Raw genomic sequence first — 14,629 nt, forward strand, 5'->3', positions numbered from 1 at the left:
TTTGGTGACCAAAATTTTGGTAGCTGAAAGTGCATCTTCAGCGACCAAATCCGATTTTGGTCGACAAAAGTTAAGTTTTTTAGCAACTAAAAAACAATTAGTAGCCAAAAGTATAGAATTGGCGACTAAAAAATATTTTTAGTCGCTAAAAATGGTCTTTTTTTATTTTGGTAGTAAATAGTTAATTTTACATAAATTATGTTCAATAAAATAATTATGTTTATACATATACTTTTATATTAATATGGATGTATGTACTATATAAATAATATATGTTGCATATATAATCATGTGGTGCTATAGAGGTGTAGTGGGAAGAGTGTGGTGTATAAGGTTTATGGTGCGGAAGGTTGGCGGTTCGAGTCTCCGCAAGAGCGGATCAAATTGTTCTACAACGAATTATCGTCATGAATGGCACTTGATAGCGTCACGAATAGTGCATACCATGACATTAAAGTGTCACTGAAAGGTTTTAGTCTTGATGGTATAATGACACTTACAAGTGTCACTAACTCTTTTTTTAATGGCGCTTGATAGTGCCACAAATAATATCTACCATGACATTAAAATGTCATTGAAAGTTTTCAGCCATGATGGTGCAGTGGCACTTGCAAGTATCTACCGTAGCACTCGTATCTACCGTAGCACCAATAGAAGTGGTACTCGTTCAAAATGTCATAAGACCAAAAAATATCATTAGAAGAATAGTTTTGTGGCACTTTCAAATATCACTAAACTAAGAAAATGTTGTAGTGAGTTGCATTTGGTATTTATATATAAAAAAAAGGGTAAATTACAAAAGACACCCCCGGAGATTTGATTAAAATACGAATCGCTTCCTGTGGTTTGAAAATTACATTCCATCCTTTGAGGTTTCTAATTTCATAACAAATCATCCCTTTTATTAATAAATTATCAAGTCAATTACCTATTTTTAATGATGTTAAAAATATGTTTCAATTAATAATTTAGGTAATTTTATTATTATATAGGAGAGCAATTATGAATTTTATTTTTTTAGTTAATTTTGTCAAATAAATAGTTTTAATAAGGGAGTACTTGTAATTTTTTAAATCACATGAGACAATCTATATTTTAAGCAAACTTCAGGGATTATATTTGTAATTTACCCTTATTTTAGTGTCTATTGTATGTTACTGGATGGAGGTTATACCACATGAGTTCAATTTCAAAATTTGGCATTTCTCTTATCAGTACACTTGGGGAAACTTACATGAATTACATGAGAAAAAAATGAAAATTTTACTTTGTTTTGGGAAAGGAAAAGCGGTGGGGCACAGGGTTGTTGGAATGAGTATATCTGTACTATCTTTGAAAAACACATACACAAGCATGGCTGATGGGGATAATTGTTTGTTAATAAATGTTCAGTCTTTAACCTTGAAATTGGTTTCTACACATGACATCTAGATCCACCAATTATGATGCCTGCATATCCACCAGTTAATCTATTAAAAATAAAATAAAAATGACACGCATGCGTACTGTTCAGAGAGAGCTAAGAGATTTCCGGTAATATTCTGGCGGTTCTCTGGCGACATTTTAGTAACTCATTTTACACTTCTAAAGTGTAGATTTACACTCCTGGAGTATAGATCTATAGTTTTAGAGTGTAGATTTGGAATTTTTCCGTCCGAAATAGGAGTTTTAAGAGTTTTCTTCTCCGATTTTAATATAAATTTTTGGATTTTTAACACTCACAATAGTATCTTCTCTCTCAACTCTTTTCCTATACCATTGTGGGTGTCCTTCCTTCTCCGGCGACAGTGGTGGCGAAGTTGGATAGTAGTGACGGGGACGACATCAACGGGGACTGCGGGCTTCAAGTAGATCTTGTTTTCCAGACCACATTTTTAATCAGATCGATGGTTTTTCCGGGATCGTAACTGCTTTTTGGCAAATTTGTTTTTTTGTTATTTGTTGTTTGTTTTGTTGTTTGGTTGGGATGGCCCTTTGGGATCTTGATTATGTACTGTTATTGTATTTTATTAATATAATGTTTCATATGTCGTAAAAAAATAATAATAATAATAAAATAAATAATAAACTATTAAAAAAATAATTATAGAATATAATTTTCGTAAATTAAAAAAATAAATTTGAGTTGAAATCAAATATTCTTATAATTAATTGCATTCAATAGAAATTAGTTTTATTAAATTTAACATATAGGGAAATTTTTTAATTTTTTCATACATTATTTTTAGCAATGAAAAAAATACTGAAATCAATTCATCATCTTGATTAATCAATGACAACCAACTATAACCTGTATTTATACAAAGCCTCGATACTCCAACTAACTACCAAACTCATCTAACAAACTAGTTATAATAGGAATACTATCCTACAATGGCAATGCATACTCAACGATATACCTGCACTGATTGAAGCCTTAGATACATCAAATATGACTTCCTTATCAAGCAAATGGTCAAAATTTTTGACTTAACATGCTAACACGATATAAACCAAACACTTACCGAAAATGACACAACACGATAGTACAAAATAATAAATGAATTGAGTTAGTATTGAGATAATGCTGACACCAAGTTGGAATCCATGGTTTGATGGATCCATTAACCGTAGCAGCAACAACTACCAAGTCGATCTAAACAAGGAGCCAAAGTTTGGTCCCACCACTCATTTCACAATATCTACGTATCTTTCGCTGCCCTCCCCTTGAAACTGCAATTTTGTTTGGGATTTTTCTGGACGTTCCCAGAAATGGCTACTCTAAAGAAAAGGCTTCTGATTTACTGGTGGATTGGAGAGGGATTTCTATCCCCAATGTCAGTGGACCAAAAACTAGAAGAAATTGCAGGCACTACAACATATAAGATTTTTAGTGATTAAATTTTTTGGTCTTTAAAAATATAAATTTTATTAGAAAAAATATTTAGGGACTAATTTCAGTTCTCGAGAGAATAATTGCTAAAAAGTCATCCCGAAATGTCAAAAAAAAAAGGCTTTTGAAAACAAAATTTTGAAAATGTCGCTAATAAATACATTTTTAAGGACAAAATAACTTATTCTCAAAAATAATTTTTGGTCTCAAAGGTTTGGTAATTCAACACTAAATGTCCAATTTTGTCGCTAAAAATAAAATAATGACACTATTGACAACAAAAATATTTCGTCCTTAAAAAGTAATTTTGTCTCTAAAATCTTAATTTTTTGTAGTGACGGAAGAGATACAAGTTGTTGGATGGGCTTATTGCAAAGGGGTTCAACGAGCGTATCTACAAAATTGTGGCTTGGCCGTGGATAGTTATAGGATTCCCCCTTTCCATTCATTCCATATTAAAGAAGTTTATTTTAGACCAGAACCAGTGTGGACTATAGATTTGGATGCTTGATTTGTTGATGAATATGCTCGGTTACGGTATGAGCTTCAATGCTTCCTCAATGTTGGTGAGGCTATTATTGATCGTAGGTTCGAACGGTTTTCCAAGTTCATCCATCTCAAAATTGTTTACTTGGGAATGTGGCATAACTCAATCAGCATCACATTGAAGTCACAGACACCAAAATTCTATGAAACAGTTGAGGTTTCATAGCATTTAAGGAATTTCTTTGATTACAGAGCTTTCCCAATTCATTTCACAGCTGACTAATCCCAAGATCTTGGATCTCAGAGCATATCACAATCTTGAGGTGGTTCTAGATTGGATTGGCTTGCTTAAGAGTTTGACACAATTGGACATATCTGAGTGTTACTTTTTAGATCACATGCCAAAGGGGCTTGGTTTACTATCAAAACTCCAAGTCCTAAAGGGATTTATCATTCCAGATTCTGAGAACAAAAAGTTGTCATGAATTATCCATGATTTGACAAAATTGCCAAAGCTAAAAAAATTGAGCATGTACACGAGTGTGAAAGATTTTCCAACAAATAAGCAACTCCATCGTTTAAAAAGATTAAAAACCGTGCAAAAGTCATAGATATCATGGTCACAATGCATTTTATGAGGTGAAACAAAAAGCACACATAAGCAAGTACGACCACAACCACAACTATGCGCCAGGCTGACAGAAGTATTGACAAGATCATTCACCGAGTAGAATGATTTTGAACTTCCTCTCCAATTGGAACTACCTTCCTCATTGCAGAAACTAGAACTTAAGTGTTTTCCCGAGATAGTTACACCCAATTACTTGTAGTCTAGAAATCTGAAGAATTTGAACAAAAAAATCTACAGTAGTGGAGGGCTATTGTGTTATCTAGGCACAATAGTTGCTACCACAGTTGAGATGTTGCAATTGAAATACTCGAGTGACTTAGAGATGAGTTGGATGGAACTCAGGATATCATTTCCCAATTAGATTTACTTGGAGAAAGTAGAATGCCTCGGTCTCACTTACTTCCCATGTGATGAGAATGGTATTTGGATAGATAAAACAAACACGCAAAATCAAGAAATGACATCTTAAATTTACAATTTTACAATTTCACTATGTGACAAATTGATATCTTGGGAGTTATATAGTAGTAATTTCCTTCTCTCACGAAAGACTAGTGGAACTTCCTCCACATTGTTAAAGGGAGGGTTGGGCTTCTCCGTGTAATCCATTACCGTTCTATTTCAATGATCCTAATTGTTTATTTTGTAAGATTTTTAATATATATTATTCATGTAAAAAAATTAAATTAAATCGATAATCGTAATATTTTTATTTTATCACTTTTAGTTTTAAAAAATTAAATAAATGCGTTTTTTTTTTAAATGAACTATTTATTTTTTTAAAACAAACACGATAAAATAAAAATATTACGATTATCAGATTGACTTAAATATTTTTTATAAATAATATATATGAAAAACTTACAAAATGAATAATTTAAATCATTAAAATAAAATTCATAATAAATTCCAGAAATTAAAACGAAACCCATCAAGTTATCTCAAATTATTATTTAAACATGATATAAAAACTTATCAAGAGAACTCGGTTTCAACGACCCTTGTCCCGGCCAGTGGACCATATTTCTTCCCCGTGTCTCCTCAATTATTGTCTTGGTAGATTTCCAACATCTGTAGGCCACCCCCTTCATTCTCTTCTGCACCTTTTCTCAGTCTCACTTGGCGTCTCTCTCTCTCTCTCTCTCCCTCACACAAGTCTCTCTCTTGTGGTGTCACAACGTTTCTTCTCTCTCATTTGCCTCTCTCTCATTCATCTCTCTCTTTGAAACCCTGACCATCAAAGAAAAAAACGTGTTCACTCTCTCTCTCTCTAGCCAAGACTGTTTTTGTTTCTTGGATCAGATCTCTAGCCAAGACTTCAACACGACCTTTTGGAAGTGAAAGCCATGGGCTGCAGTATCTCCCTACCAAATCCACTTGACAACCACCACCACAAAGCTACTAGTACTACTACCACCATCGCCACCGCCACCGCCACCGCCACCGCCACCACCGCAAACAATGACGACTACCAAGTTGGAGATTCTGCACTCACTAACATGATTGGTCGAGATCTTACTTTCATGAAAGAGGCCATGGTAGAGGTTCAGAAGTATGTAGATCATATGAATGTGCAAATCAACCAGGCCTGTGAGAAATTTGAGGAGCTCAAAACAAGAGAAGGAGGGAGTGATACACAAGAACTTGGCGAATTGAAAAAGGCCGTAAAGAAGTTGAAATCCCAGATTCCCTTAAAGCTTATTAAAGTCCAATACGATGATTATTCCAAACCACGTCGGAATCCATGGTTTGATGGATCCATTAACAGTAGCACCAGCAACTACCAAGTCGATGAAAACAAGGCCGGTGATTTGTACAGCTTGTACAAGGACCCAAAGTTTGATCACACCTCTGCATTTCAACATGTCGATGTATCTTTCCATCGCCTCCCCGTGAAACTACAATATTGTTTGGAATTTTTCTTGATGTTCCCAGCAATGGTTACTATAAAGAAAAGGCTTATGATTTACTGGTGGATTGGAGAGGGACTTGTACCCACAATCTCAATCGACCGAAAGACAGAAGAAGAAATTGCGGTGACGAATACAGCAGAGGATTGTGGCAACGAGTTGTTGGATGAGCTTACTGCAAAGGGCTTCATCGAGCCTATCTACAAAAATTCTGGCTTGGTTGTGGATAGCTACAGGATGCGCCCTTTCATTCATTCGACTTTAAAGAAGTTTTACTTTAGACCAGTGTGGACTATGGATTCGGATACTCGATTTGTTACTGAATATGCTCGGTATGAGCATCCATGCTTCCTCAATGTTGGTGAGGCTATTATTAATGACAGGTTTGAACGGTTTTCGGAGTTCACCCATTTCAAAATTGTTTACTTGGGAAGGTGGCAGAACTCAGTCACGCATCACATTGAAGTCGCAGACATCAAAATTCTCAATGCATTGAAGAATATGAAACAGTTGCAGTTTCTTAGCCTTCGAGGAATTTCTTTAATTACAGAGCTTCCCCAATTCATTTCAGAAATGACTACTCTCAAGATCCTAGATCTTAGATCCTGTCACAATCTTGAGGTGGTTCCAGATTGGATTGGTTTACTTAAGAGTTTGACACACTTGGACATATCTAAGTGTTACTTTTTAGATCACATGCCTAAGGGACTTGGTTCGCTATTAGAACTCCAAGTACTTAAGGGATTTATAATTGGAGATTCCGATGACAAGCACTCATGTACTATCGATGATTTGACAAAATTGTCAAAGTTGAGAAAATTGAGCCTACACACCAATATGAAAGAATTCCCAACAAGTAAGCAGCTCCGTCATTTACAAAGATTAAAAACTTTGCAGAAGTTAAAAATATCCTGGCTAGGATGCATTTTACAAGGCAAAAGAGACGACACATCTAAGCAAGCACAACAACAACCACAACCACAACCACAACCACGTGCCAATCTAACAAGAGCACTGACAGGATCGTTCACCGAGCAGCATGATTTGGAACTTCCTATCCAGATGGAACTTCCTTCCTCATTGCAAAAACTAGAGCTTGAGTGTTTCCCTGAAATGGTTACACCCAATTGGTTGTTGTCTGGCAATCTGAAGAACTTGAAGAAACTTCACATTAGAGGAGGACTATTGTGTCATCTAGACCAAATAGCAACTACCACAATTGAGATGTTGCAATTGAAGTACTTGAGTGACTTCCAGATGCCTTGGATGGACCTTAGGAGATTATTTCCCAATTTGATCTACTTCGAGAAAGTAGAATGTCCCGCTCTCATTTCTTTCCCGTGTGATGAGAATGGTGTTTGGATGAACAGAGCAAACACACAAAATCAAGAAATGGCATTGTGAATTTGTGGTAAGTTCTACCATTTCACTATATGACAAATTGTTGTCTTTAGAGGTAGTAGCAATTTCCTTCACTCATGAAAGACTAGCTACTAATTCATTTGTTGAATCAAATGTATGCCATGGCTTCAAGGTCATTCATCAAGGCTTCTTTACGAATTTTCAAGAAAGTTTTATTTGGTATTAAAAATATATATATAGTGTTTCTTGTATGCTACCTGATGGGGGGTTATACTGCATGAGTTCAACTTCAAAAATTTAGCATTTCTCTAATCAGTACACTTGGAAACTTGCAGTGAATTATATGAGAAAAGAAATAAATTTTTTACTTTGTTTTGGAAAAGGGAAAAAGGTAAGGCATAGGAGTATATCATATAATGATTTATCCCCTTAATTTTGTTCCTCCAATTTTATGTCTAATGCTGTAAAATTAAAGAGGCTAAAAATAAGAGGGAGAGGAGTGTTGGATCGCTTTATAAGAGAGTAGGCCACGTTATTGGAGGTGAAATTAGGGGCACAAAATTAGGAACTCATACCTATATTAATCTTGAAAACTTTTGTCATAACTTTTTTTATTGGATTATTTACATAGACATTTTAAACTATTGAGAAATATCACTTTGATTAAACTATAAAATTGTACAAATGGATCTCCTAAATTTTTGACATGTTTCACTTTAACCCTTTCTGTTATTGCATCGTGAGTTAAACCAAACTTTTAAATATTTTTAGACGAAAATACCCTTCAACATTCTATATATTTACAATTTCATTATTATTAATTTTTATTTTTTTTAAATATAAGCATTAATTCATTATTATTGTTTTATTATTATTTTTTTCAATTTTCTTTATAAATATATTTTATAGAAAAAAATATTTAAAAATAATAATAAAACAAAAAAAATGACTAAAATTAAAAAGAAGTGTTGTTGAGTGTGTTATATAGTGTTAAACAGTATTTTCATCTCAAAAATGTCAATGCAGTAACAGATATGGTCAAAATAAAACACGCCAATAATTTAAAAGATCCATTTATATGTTTTTATAATTCAAAAAGTTGAAATAGTATTTCTCAATAATTTAAGAATCTCCAAGTAAATAACCCTTTTTTATTTCCGAACTACCTTTCATTTTAACCACAAACAGGATTCTATAATTGCTGATTTCAATGCTCACTTTTCTAGTATATTTATTCTATTATATTTAAATTGGTGTTAGCCACTGTCAAGTTCTCTACTTTTTCAAGAATATCATTCTCACCCAATAATTGTCATCCCTTTCCATCCACTAGCTATCACATGTAACAACTGTTAAAATGACTCCATTTTTTTCTTCATTAAACGGTACAAAACTATTGATCAATTTTTCTCAATTTTCAAGCTATCCAAAAATTTAAATAAATTACAAATGTATATAGTGTTTGCACTCACCTCTAGTATATATTACAAATGTACTTTTTGTTCCGATTGAATTGCCACATTTACCCTAGCTTTAACACCATCGATTAACAGAGTTAGGTAATCAAATTAGAACATTTTTTACAATTTAAACATTGTTAATAAAAATGACACAAATCACATACTTAAGAGACTAAAAAGGTTAACTACTAAAAAAACGGCATATAGCAACGTTTGTTTTGTGGCGTTTATGAAAACGCCATTATAGATTCATTAAACACAGCGTTTTCAAAACATTGTCTTTGATTTCCGTTAACGACGTCGTATTGGGTCGATTTATTAACACCGTCTTAGACTCCGTCTTTCATTTTCTCTGTCTCTCACTTTCTCTGCCTCTTCCACAAGAGTCCGGATTCTCAGCCGCCCTTCTCGGCGGCCGTCCCAGCAACCTCCCAAAACGACGTTGTTTTGGGGGTTTTTTTGATTTTTTTTTTTTTTCTTTCTTCTTCCTCGTTCGAACGAACCAGAGGGGAGGGGAAGGGAAGAAGAGAGAGAGGGGGAGGGGAGGGGAGTCGCCGGTGGACCGGACTGGAGGGGGCCATAATCACCGGGGGAGGAGGAGGAGGAGAAGGCGGAGGCGGGCCGGAGGCAGAGGCGAGGAGACGATCGGACGGCTGGATGACCTGCGACGGCGGAGGCGAGGCGAGGCGAGGCGACGATCGGACGACCTGCGACGGCGAGTCTTCAGCGGATCCGGATCCCCTCCCCTCCCCTTCCTCTCTCTCTTCTTCCCCTCCCCTCCCCTCCCCTCTGGTTCTGTGAAGAAGGAAGAAGAAAGGAAAAAAAAAAAAAATCAGAAAACCCCCAAAACGACATCGTTTTGGGGAGCTGCTGAGACCGGCCGCCGCCGAGGATCCGGATTCCTTCCACAACCCACGAGTTGAAGCTTAAACACAAACACTCGCTCGCTCGCTCGCTCGCTCGATGAACTCAACCGCAGCAATTTGCTCTATCTGTTCTTCATCAATCGCAACGATCTCTGTTCTTCATCGATCTCGAGGCTAATCGAGTGAGAACGCCGCACCAGATGGTCCAGACTCCGATCTCTTCGTTTATTACTGCAAGCACTGCCGATCTCATGTCCTCATCAATGGTTCACTTATCTCGCTCTTCGTCTAATTCATCTCAATTCACCTTCACCTACTTCTCTATTTGAATCTATCTATGTTATCTACTTACCTATATATACACACATTTATATGCACTAGCTTCATTTCCACACACACACAAAAACTAGAAAATATTATTATCATCTTTGATTTTGTTATTTAGAGTGTTTGTGTTTGTGTTTGTGTGTTTTTTTAAAATTTATTTTGGTTTTTAACTTGTTGAGACTGCTAGTGTTTGTGTATCTGTTCTTCATCAAAATCGATCTGTTCTTCATCAAATCACATATCCAAAATCCAAAATCGGTCTGTTCTAGCTGATCTCTCTTGCTCTTATCTCAGGTATATTTTTGATTCTCTACTTTCTCATTGTCAAATTGTAGTGGTTGGAAACTAGATTTTAGGATAAATCTCTTTCAGTGGGAACATGAGGTGTTGAATAATCTTCTGCAGAGTCTGAGTATGAGCTCTATCTCGAGGGAATCGGAGGATTGTTTAATTTTGAAAGGGGAAAACCATGAAATTTTTTAACGTAACTGCAATTTGGGAGACCATCTTCTTTGCTATAGTGTGGACCCTTTGGAATTCAAGAAACGGTGTCATATTCAGAAATTTAGAATTGAGGTGAGATAATGACTCAATGCACTTTTCCTTCAACCTGACACAGAATAGAAACCTAGCAACTGCATGCTCTCAAAAAGAATCTAATGATGGGGAATCCATTTATAATTATTCATGTTCTAGGGAGGTGGAGTATTATTTAAAAAATTAGATAAAAGGACAACAGTTCTTTGGAAACCTCAAATATGGTTTTAATTGGGTTGATCTCCATAGACTTTTTTAGTTTATATGCAGAAACAATGAAATGACCCAAAAAAAAAAAAAAAAAAAAAACACACACACACAAAAGACACAAAAAAATAAAATAAAAGGCCCACTCTATCTTATGTATTTTTGGATCATTGTAAGCTGATTGACAGTCTATTGGGATGAGGCTTACATTTTTGTTGCCTATATAGAATTGTTGTCCTGAAAAATTTGTCATTCCATTTCAATGTCTCTAATCTTACACCACCCTCTAATTCAGGTCATCCAACGTGAGCCATGGGAACTCATCAAAAATGAGGACATAAAGAAAACTGCTGCATCCTTTTGTGGGGAGATATGGCAAGTTCCTCCAATGTTTTCTACCATCAAAGCAAGTCCTTCCTTTTGTTACAAGCTTGCTTAAACAGGAAGAGAGTCGTTGCAAAAAAATGGCATATCAGTTCCAAATGAGTTTTGTCATACAATGAAAGTAAGTGGATTGATCTATTGACTTTTGGTAATAAAGGTTTTTAATTTGCTGGATGAATATGGGACTGAAGTACTAGTATAAGAGTTATTTTCATCCTTATCCTTTTGATTTTTTCATTCAACCTTTTTTGTCCCTGCTTATGGTGTAATAAGGTATTTTTGAGATATAACTTTCTTCTTCGGCTTTTGTGTTGATTTCATATTGGCTCAATTTTGGCATTGCTTGTATAGTATTTTGATGTAGATGATCATGCATAGTGCATATGGTTGTAGTGAGGTTACATTTAGCTAAGTTACTTCATTTGAGACTAAATTTTGGCATCAATTGCATATTATATTGTATTAAAACCAAAAGAATATAATTGAACTTTGACAGTATGTGGATGTAGATGGTTGCCTATAGCACAGTTCAGTTAAGTATAGTTACATATAGGTTAGTTACTTAAGTTTGACTTTATGTTACATGAACAATTTGTGAACCTTTTGGATGCAACATCACAAGGGTGGGAGCATGCACACTACCATTTTGAAACTAGATATGCACTAAAGTCAAAATGCATTTCAAGTAGGAGTGTTAAATAGAGAAGAACAGAATTTTTTTTATGTTGCTTTGCTTCATGTTTACTTGGATATATAGACCTAATTATTGTAGCATGAAGGAGATGAAGTATTGATACATAACCAAAAAATGAAAAAGACCAGGCAAACAGTAAGAACAAAAAATGGTAAAAAAGCACACACACAGACCCTTTGCTTGTCAAAGGGTGTAAGATACAAACATGAATGCAAACCTGAATTCAGCTGTGTTCTTTTTGCCTAAAATTTGAGAAGAAAATGTATGAAACACATTCATGTGGCATTAACTAGGGTTGATAATCAAAACATTTTTTTTATTTATTCATAGGGTCTATGGTATGGCACATAAAATAGAAATTGCACATAAATGTAATAGGACATTTCTCACAGATTTTTAGGTTGTAATTATTGCTTGTAAGATATATAATTCATATTTTCCTTCACGTTCCTTAGAATTATGTGTGACAATTATGTGGTATTGAAATGGCATTGTCTGGTTGTATGATTGCTTATATGTTTCTACACCTTGTGATAGGTTGGGGGTGAGAAGATGTATGAAAAAGCAAGAAGAGGAGAAAGCATTGAACTTTCACCGAGGCAGATTTTAATTTTCCAGTTTGATATCAAGCGAAGTTTAGATAACAGGTTGTCTGAAGCTCGGCTTGTTGCTTCTGTATAACCTATTTATCACATTAATGTTGTCATGTACTAATTGTGGGTTTTTTTATATGGTGGTTCTGCTAGCCTGAGATGGATCTTATTTTGAATCCTTGCAATTCTTTCTTTCAGTGATAAAAACAAATAAATGTCATGCTAATTGTGCTCAAATAATTTCACATTGGTGATTACCCTATGAGAATTAGATCAAACACAGTTTGAAAATGAAAATAAATTAATATTCAGGAACTTTTGAGAACCTTTCCCTCATTAGTGGGAAACAAAGATATAATTTATGTGTATGGTTTATGCATATTAGGAAAAGTGTCTATATGAACTGACAAAGGACATTGACTGATGAAGTTGATATGCTACATACTATCATGTAGCAATTATCTTGTTGTTTTTTTAAGTTTGTCTTATTTATCGCAGACAAAATTTGATTTTCCGGGTGACATGCTCAAAGGGAACATATATTCGATCTCTTTGTGCAGATCTTGGGAAGGCTCTGAACAGGTAGTGTAAATAGTCAATTATTGCAGTGCCATGTTGTCATAACATTTGATGTTTTTCTTTTTAATTTTAATTTTTTTTAAATTGTGTTTAGTGTTTTGGAAATAATATATCATGGATCTCCAATTCTAGTACTCAATGTCTTCAATTGCCTTGGTGGACCAAGAATCCTCTGCTTGTGTCATTTTAGATGTCAGCGAGGTCTCATGAGCTTTATTGTTGGAAGGCTTGTCTAAATCTGTTATTTCATAAAAAGATACAAATATTTTGGTTGAAATACCTATAACCCAATGAATGGTGTAGGAGGAAAGAGGGAAAAACCTTGTGTTGTTTTTGGATCATGGATTTGGATAGGATTTGCAAAAATTTGCAAAAAGAAAGGGAAATAGAAAAAAGAAAAAGAAAAAAAGAGAGGTTATATTTAATTCACATTGTTCTTTCCTTTTCTTTTTCCCATCAAAGGTTTACCCAAATCCATTGTGAATGATCTTTCCTTAAATTAAGTTCATTATGTAGCAGTAGCTGTCACTAGGTGACATTACCTGTATTTTTTAAAGTTATTCAAAACCCTCATGTAGATATTATGCATCCTAATAAACGTGTTAGCTTATGAGCTACATCATTACATTAGTTAAACAACATTTATACTTTCTTATTTTCAGAGGTAAGGAACAAGAAAAACATACAATCCTACCATCTACCATCATTGTTTCTTTTATTTTTCCTTCCCTAGCCTTTCAATCATCTACATCCATATATGATTGTATTTTTTAGCTGCTTTTGATGATAACTTTTTGTTTTTTGCTTCTTTCTCAGTTTTCAACTTTGCACTGTCCTTGGCTTTGTTGAGAGCTTCAATCAGTTCCTTTAAGCAAGTCTCTTTTGAAGCAGTCTTTGGTATCAAGTTATCTGCAACACCACAAGGACTCATATCGGTTTCGTACAATAAGTTGTCTCTGTTTTGTAGATAATTACAGTTGTAGTTTGTCATTCAAGAAAGGCTTTTTAATATCTCTATTATGTGATATACTTTGGAAGATCAATGTGATATATTTTGTGTAGTAAAAATCTCATGAAATGTGCAATTAGTTAAATTTTTTGGTTTATACTCTATTTCCAAAGTTGTAGTATGAACCTTGTAGTGCACAATAACATTTATTTTACAGCAACTATATAGTCACAGAGATTGCCAACTTTGGTATTTTATTTCATATTCTTGCAGCAGCATTAGCACAGAAAAAAAAAATGGTATTTTATTTCATATTCTTGCAGCAGTAGCAGCACAGGGAAAAAAAACAAAAAAAAACAAAAAATGCCGTTTTTCAAAAAACGCCGTTTTTCAAAAACGCCACTAAATGACGTTCATATTCTTGCAGCAGCAACACTGGAAAAAAAGAAGGTGTTTTTTTTTTAAAACGCCACTAAATGACGTCATCGTGACATCACACGTTAGTTTGTGACGGAAGGTGGGACGAGCGTCAAAGATTTTGCGGCGTTTTAAAAAATGCCGTCTAATATTTTTAGCGACGTTTTTCAAACGTTGGAAAGTTATTTGCGGCGGCCGTATCAATGATGAAAATATTAAACGTTGCTATAATATTTTACAGCATTTTTCAGACTTTTAGCGGCGTTTTTAAACTCGAATTTCCTGCCATTAGACATAGCTTATATTGATCAATGTTTGATGAGTTGTAGGTATCCATGTGCAAGGTACGACTTGT

At 34.6% G+C, this 14,629-nt stretch overlaps 1 protein-coding gene and 1 long non-coding RNA gene across 2 annotated transcripts; both read left to right on the forward strand.

Annotated features, from left to right (window-relative positions):
- The first annotated feature begins 5,335 nt into the window (after positions 1 to 5,335).
- On the forward strand, positions 5,336 to 7,303 carry LOC114313948 (disease resistance RPP13-like protein 4). Its single transcript, XM_082895407.1, has one exon. The coding sequence runs from the start codon at positions 5,336 to 5,338 to the stop codon at positions 7,301 to 7,303; it is 1,968 nt and encodes a 655-aa protein (XP_082751533.1).
- Positions 7,304 to 9,692: 2,389 nt separating this feature from the next.
- LOC145803258 (uncharacterized) lies at positions 9,693 to 14,002 on the forward strand. Its single transcript, XR_014345377.1, has 5 exons — positions 9,693 to 10,208; positions 10,320 to 10,490; positions 10,954 to 12,383; positions 12,828 to 12,911; positions 13,725 to 14,002. It is a non-coding gene; the product is annotated as an uncharacterized LOC145803258 (long non-coding RNA).
- The last annotated feature ends 627 nt before the right edge of the window (positions 14,003 to 14,629 follow it).

This window comes from Camellia sinensis, chromosome 11 (assembly GCF_055761805.1).
Source record: "Camellia sinensis isolate YWXY chromosome 11, ASM5576180v1, whole genome shotgun sequence".
Lineage (NCBI taxonomy): Eukaryota > Viridiplantae > Streptophyta > Magnoliopsida > Ericales > Theaceae > Camellia > Camellia sinensis.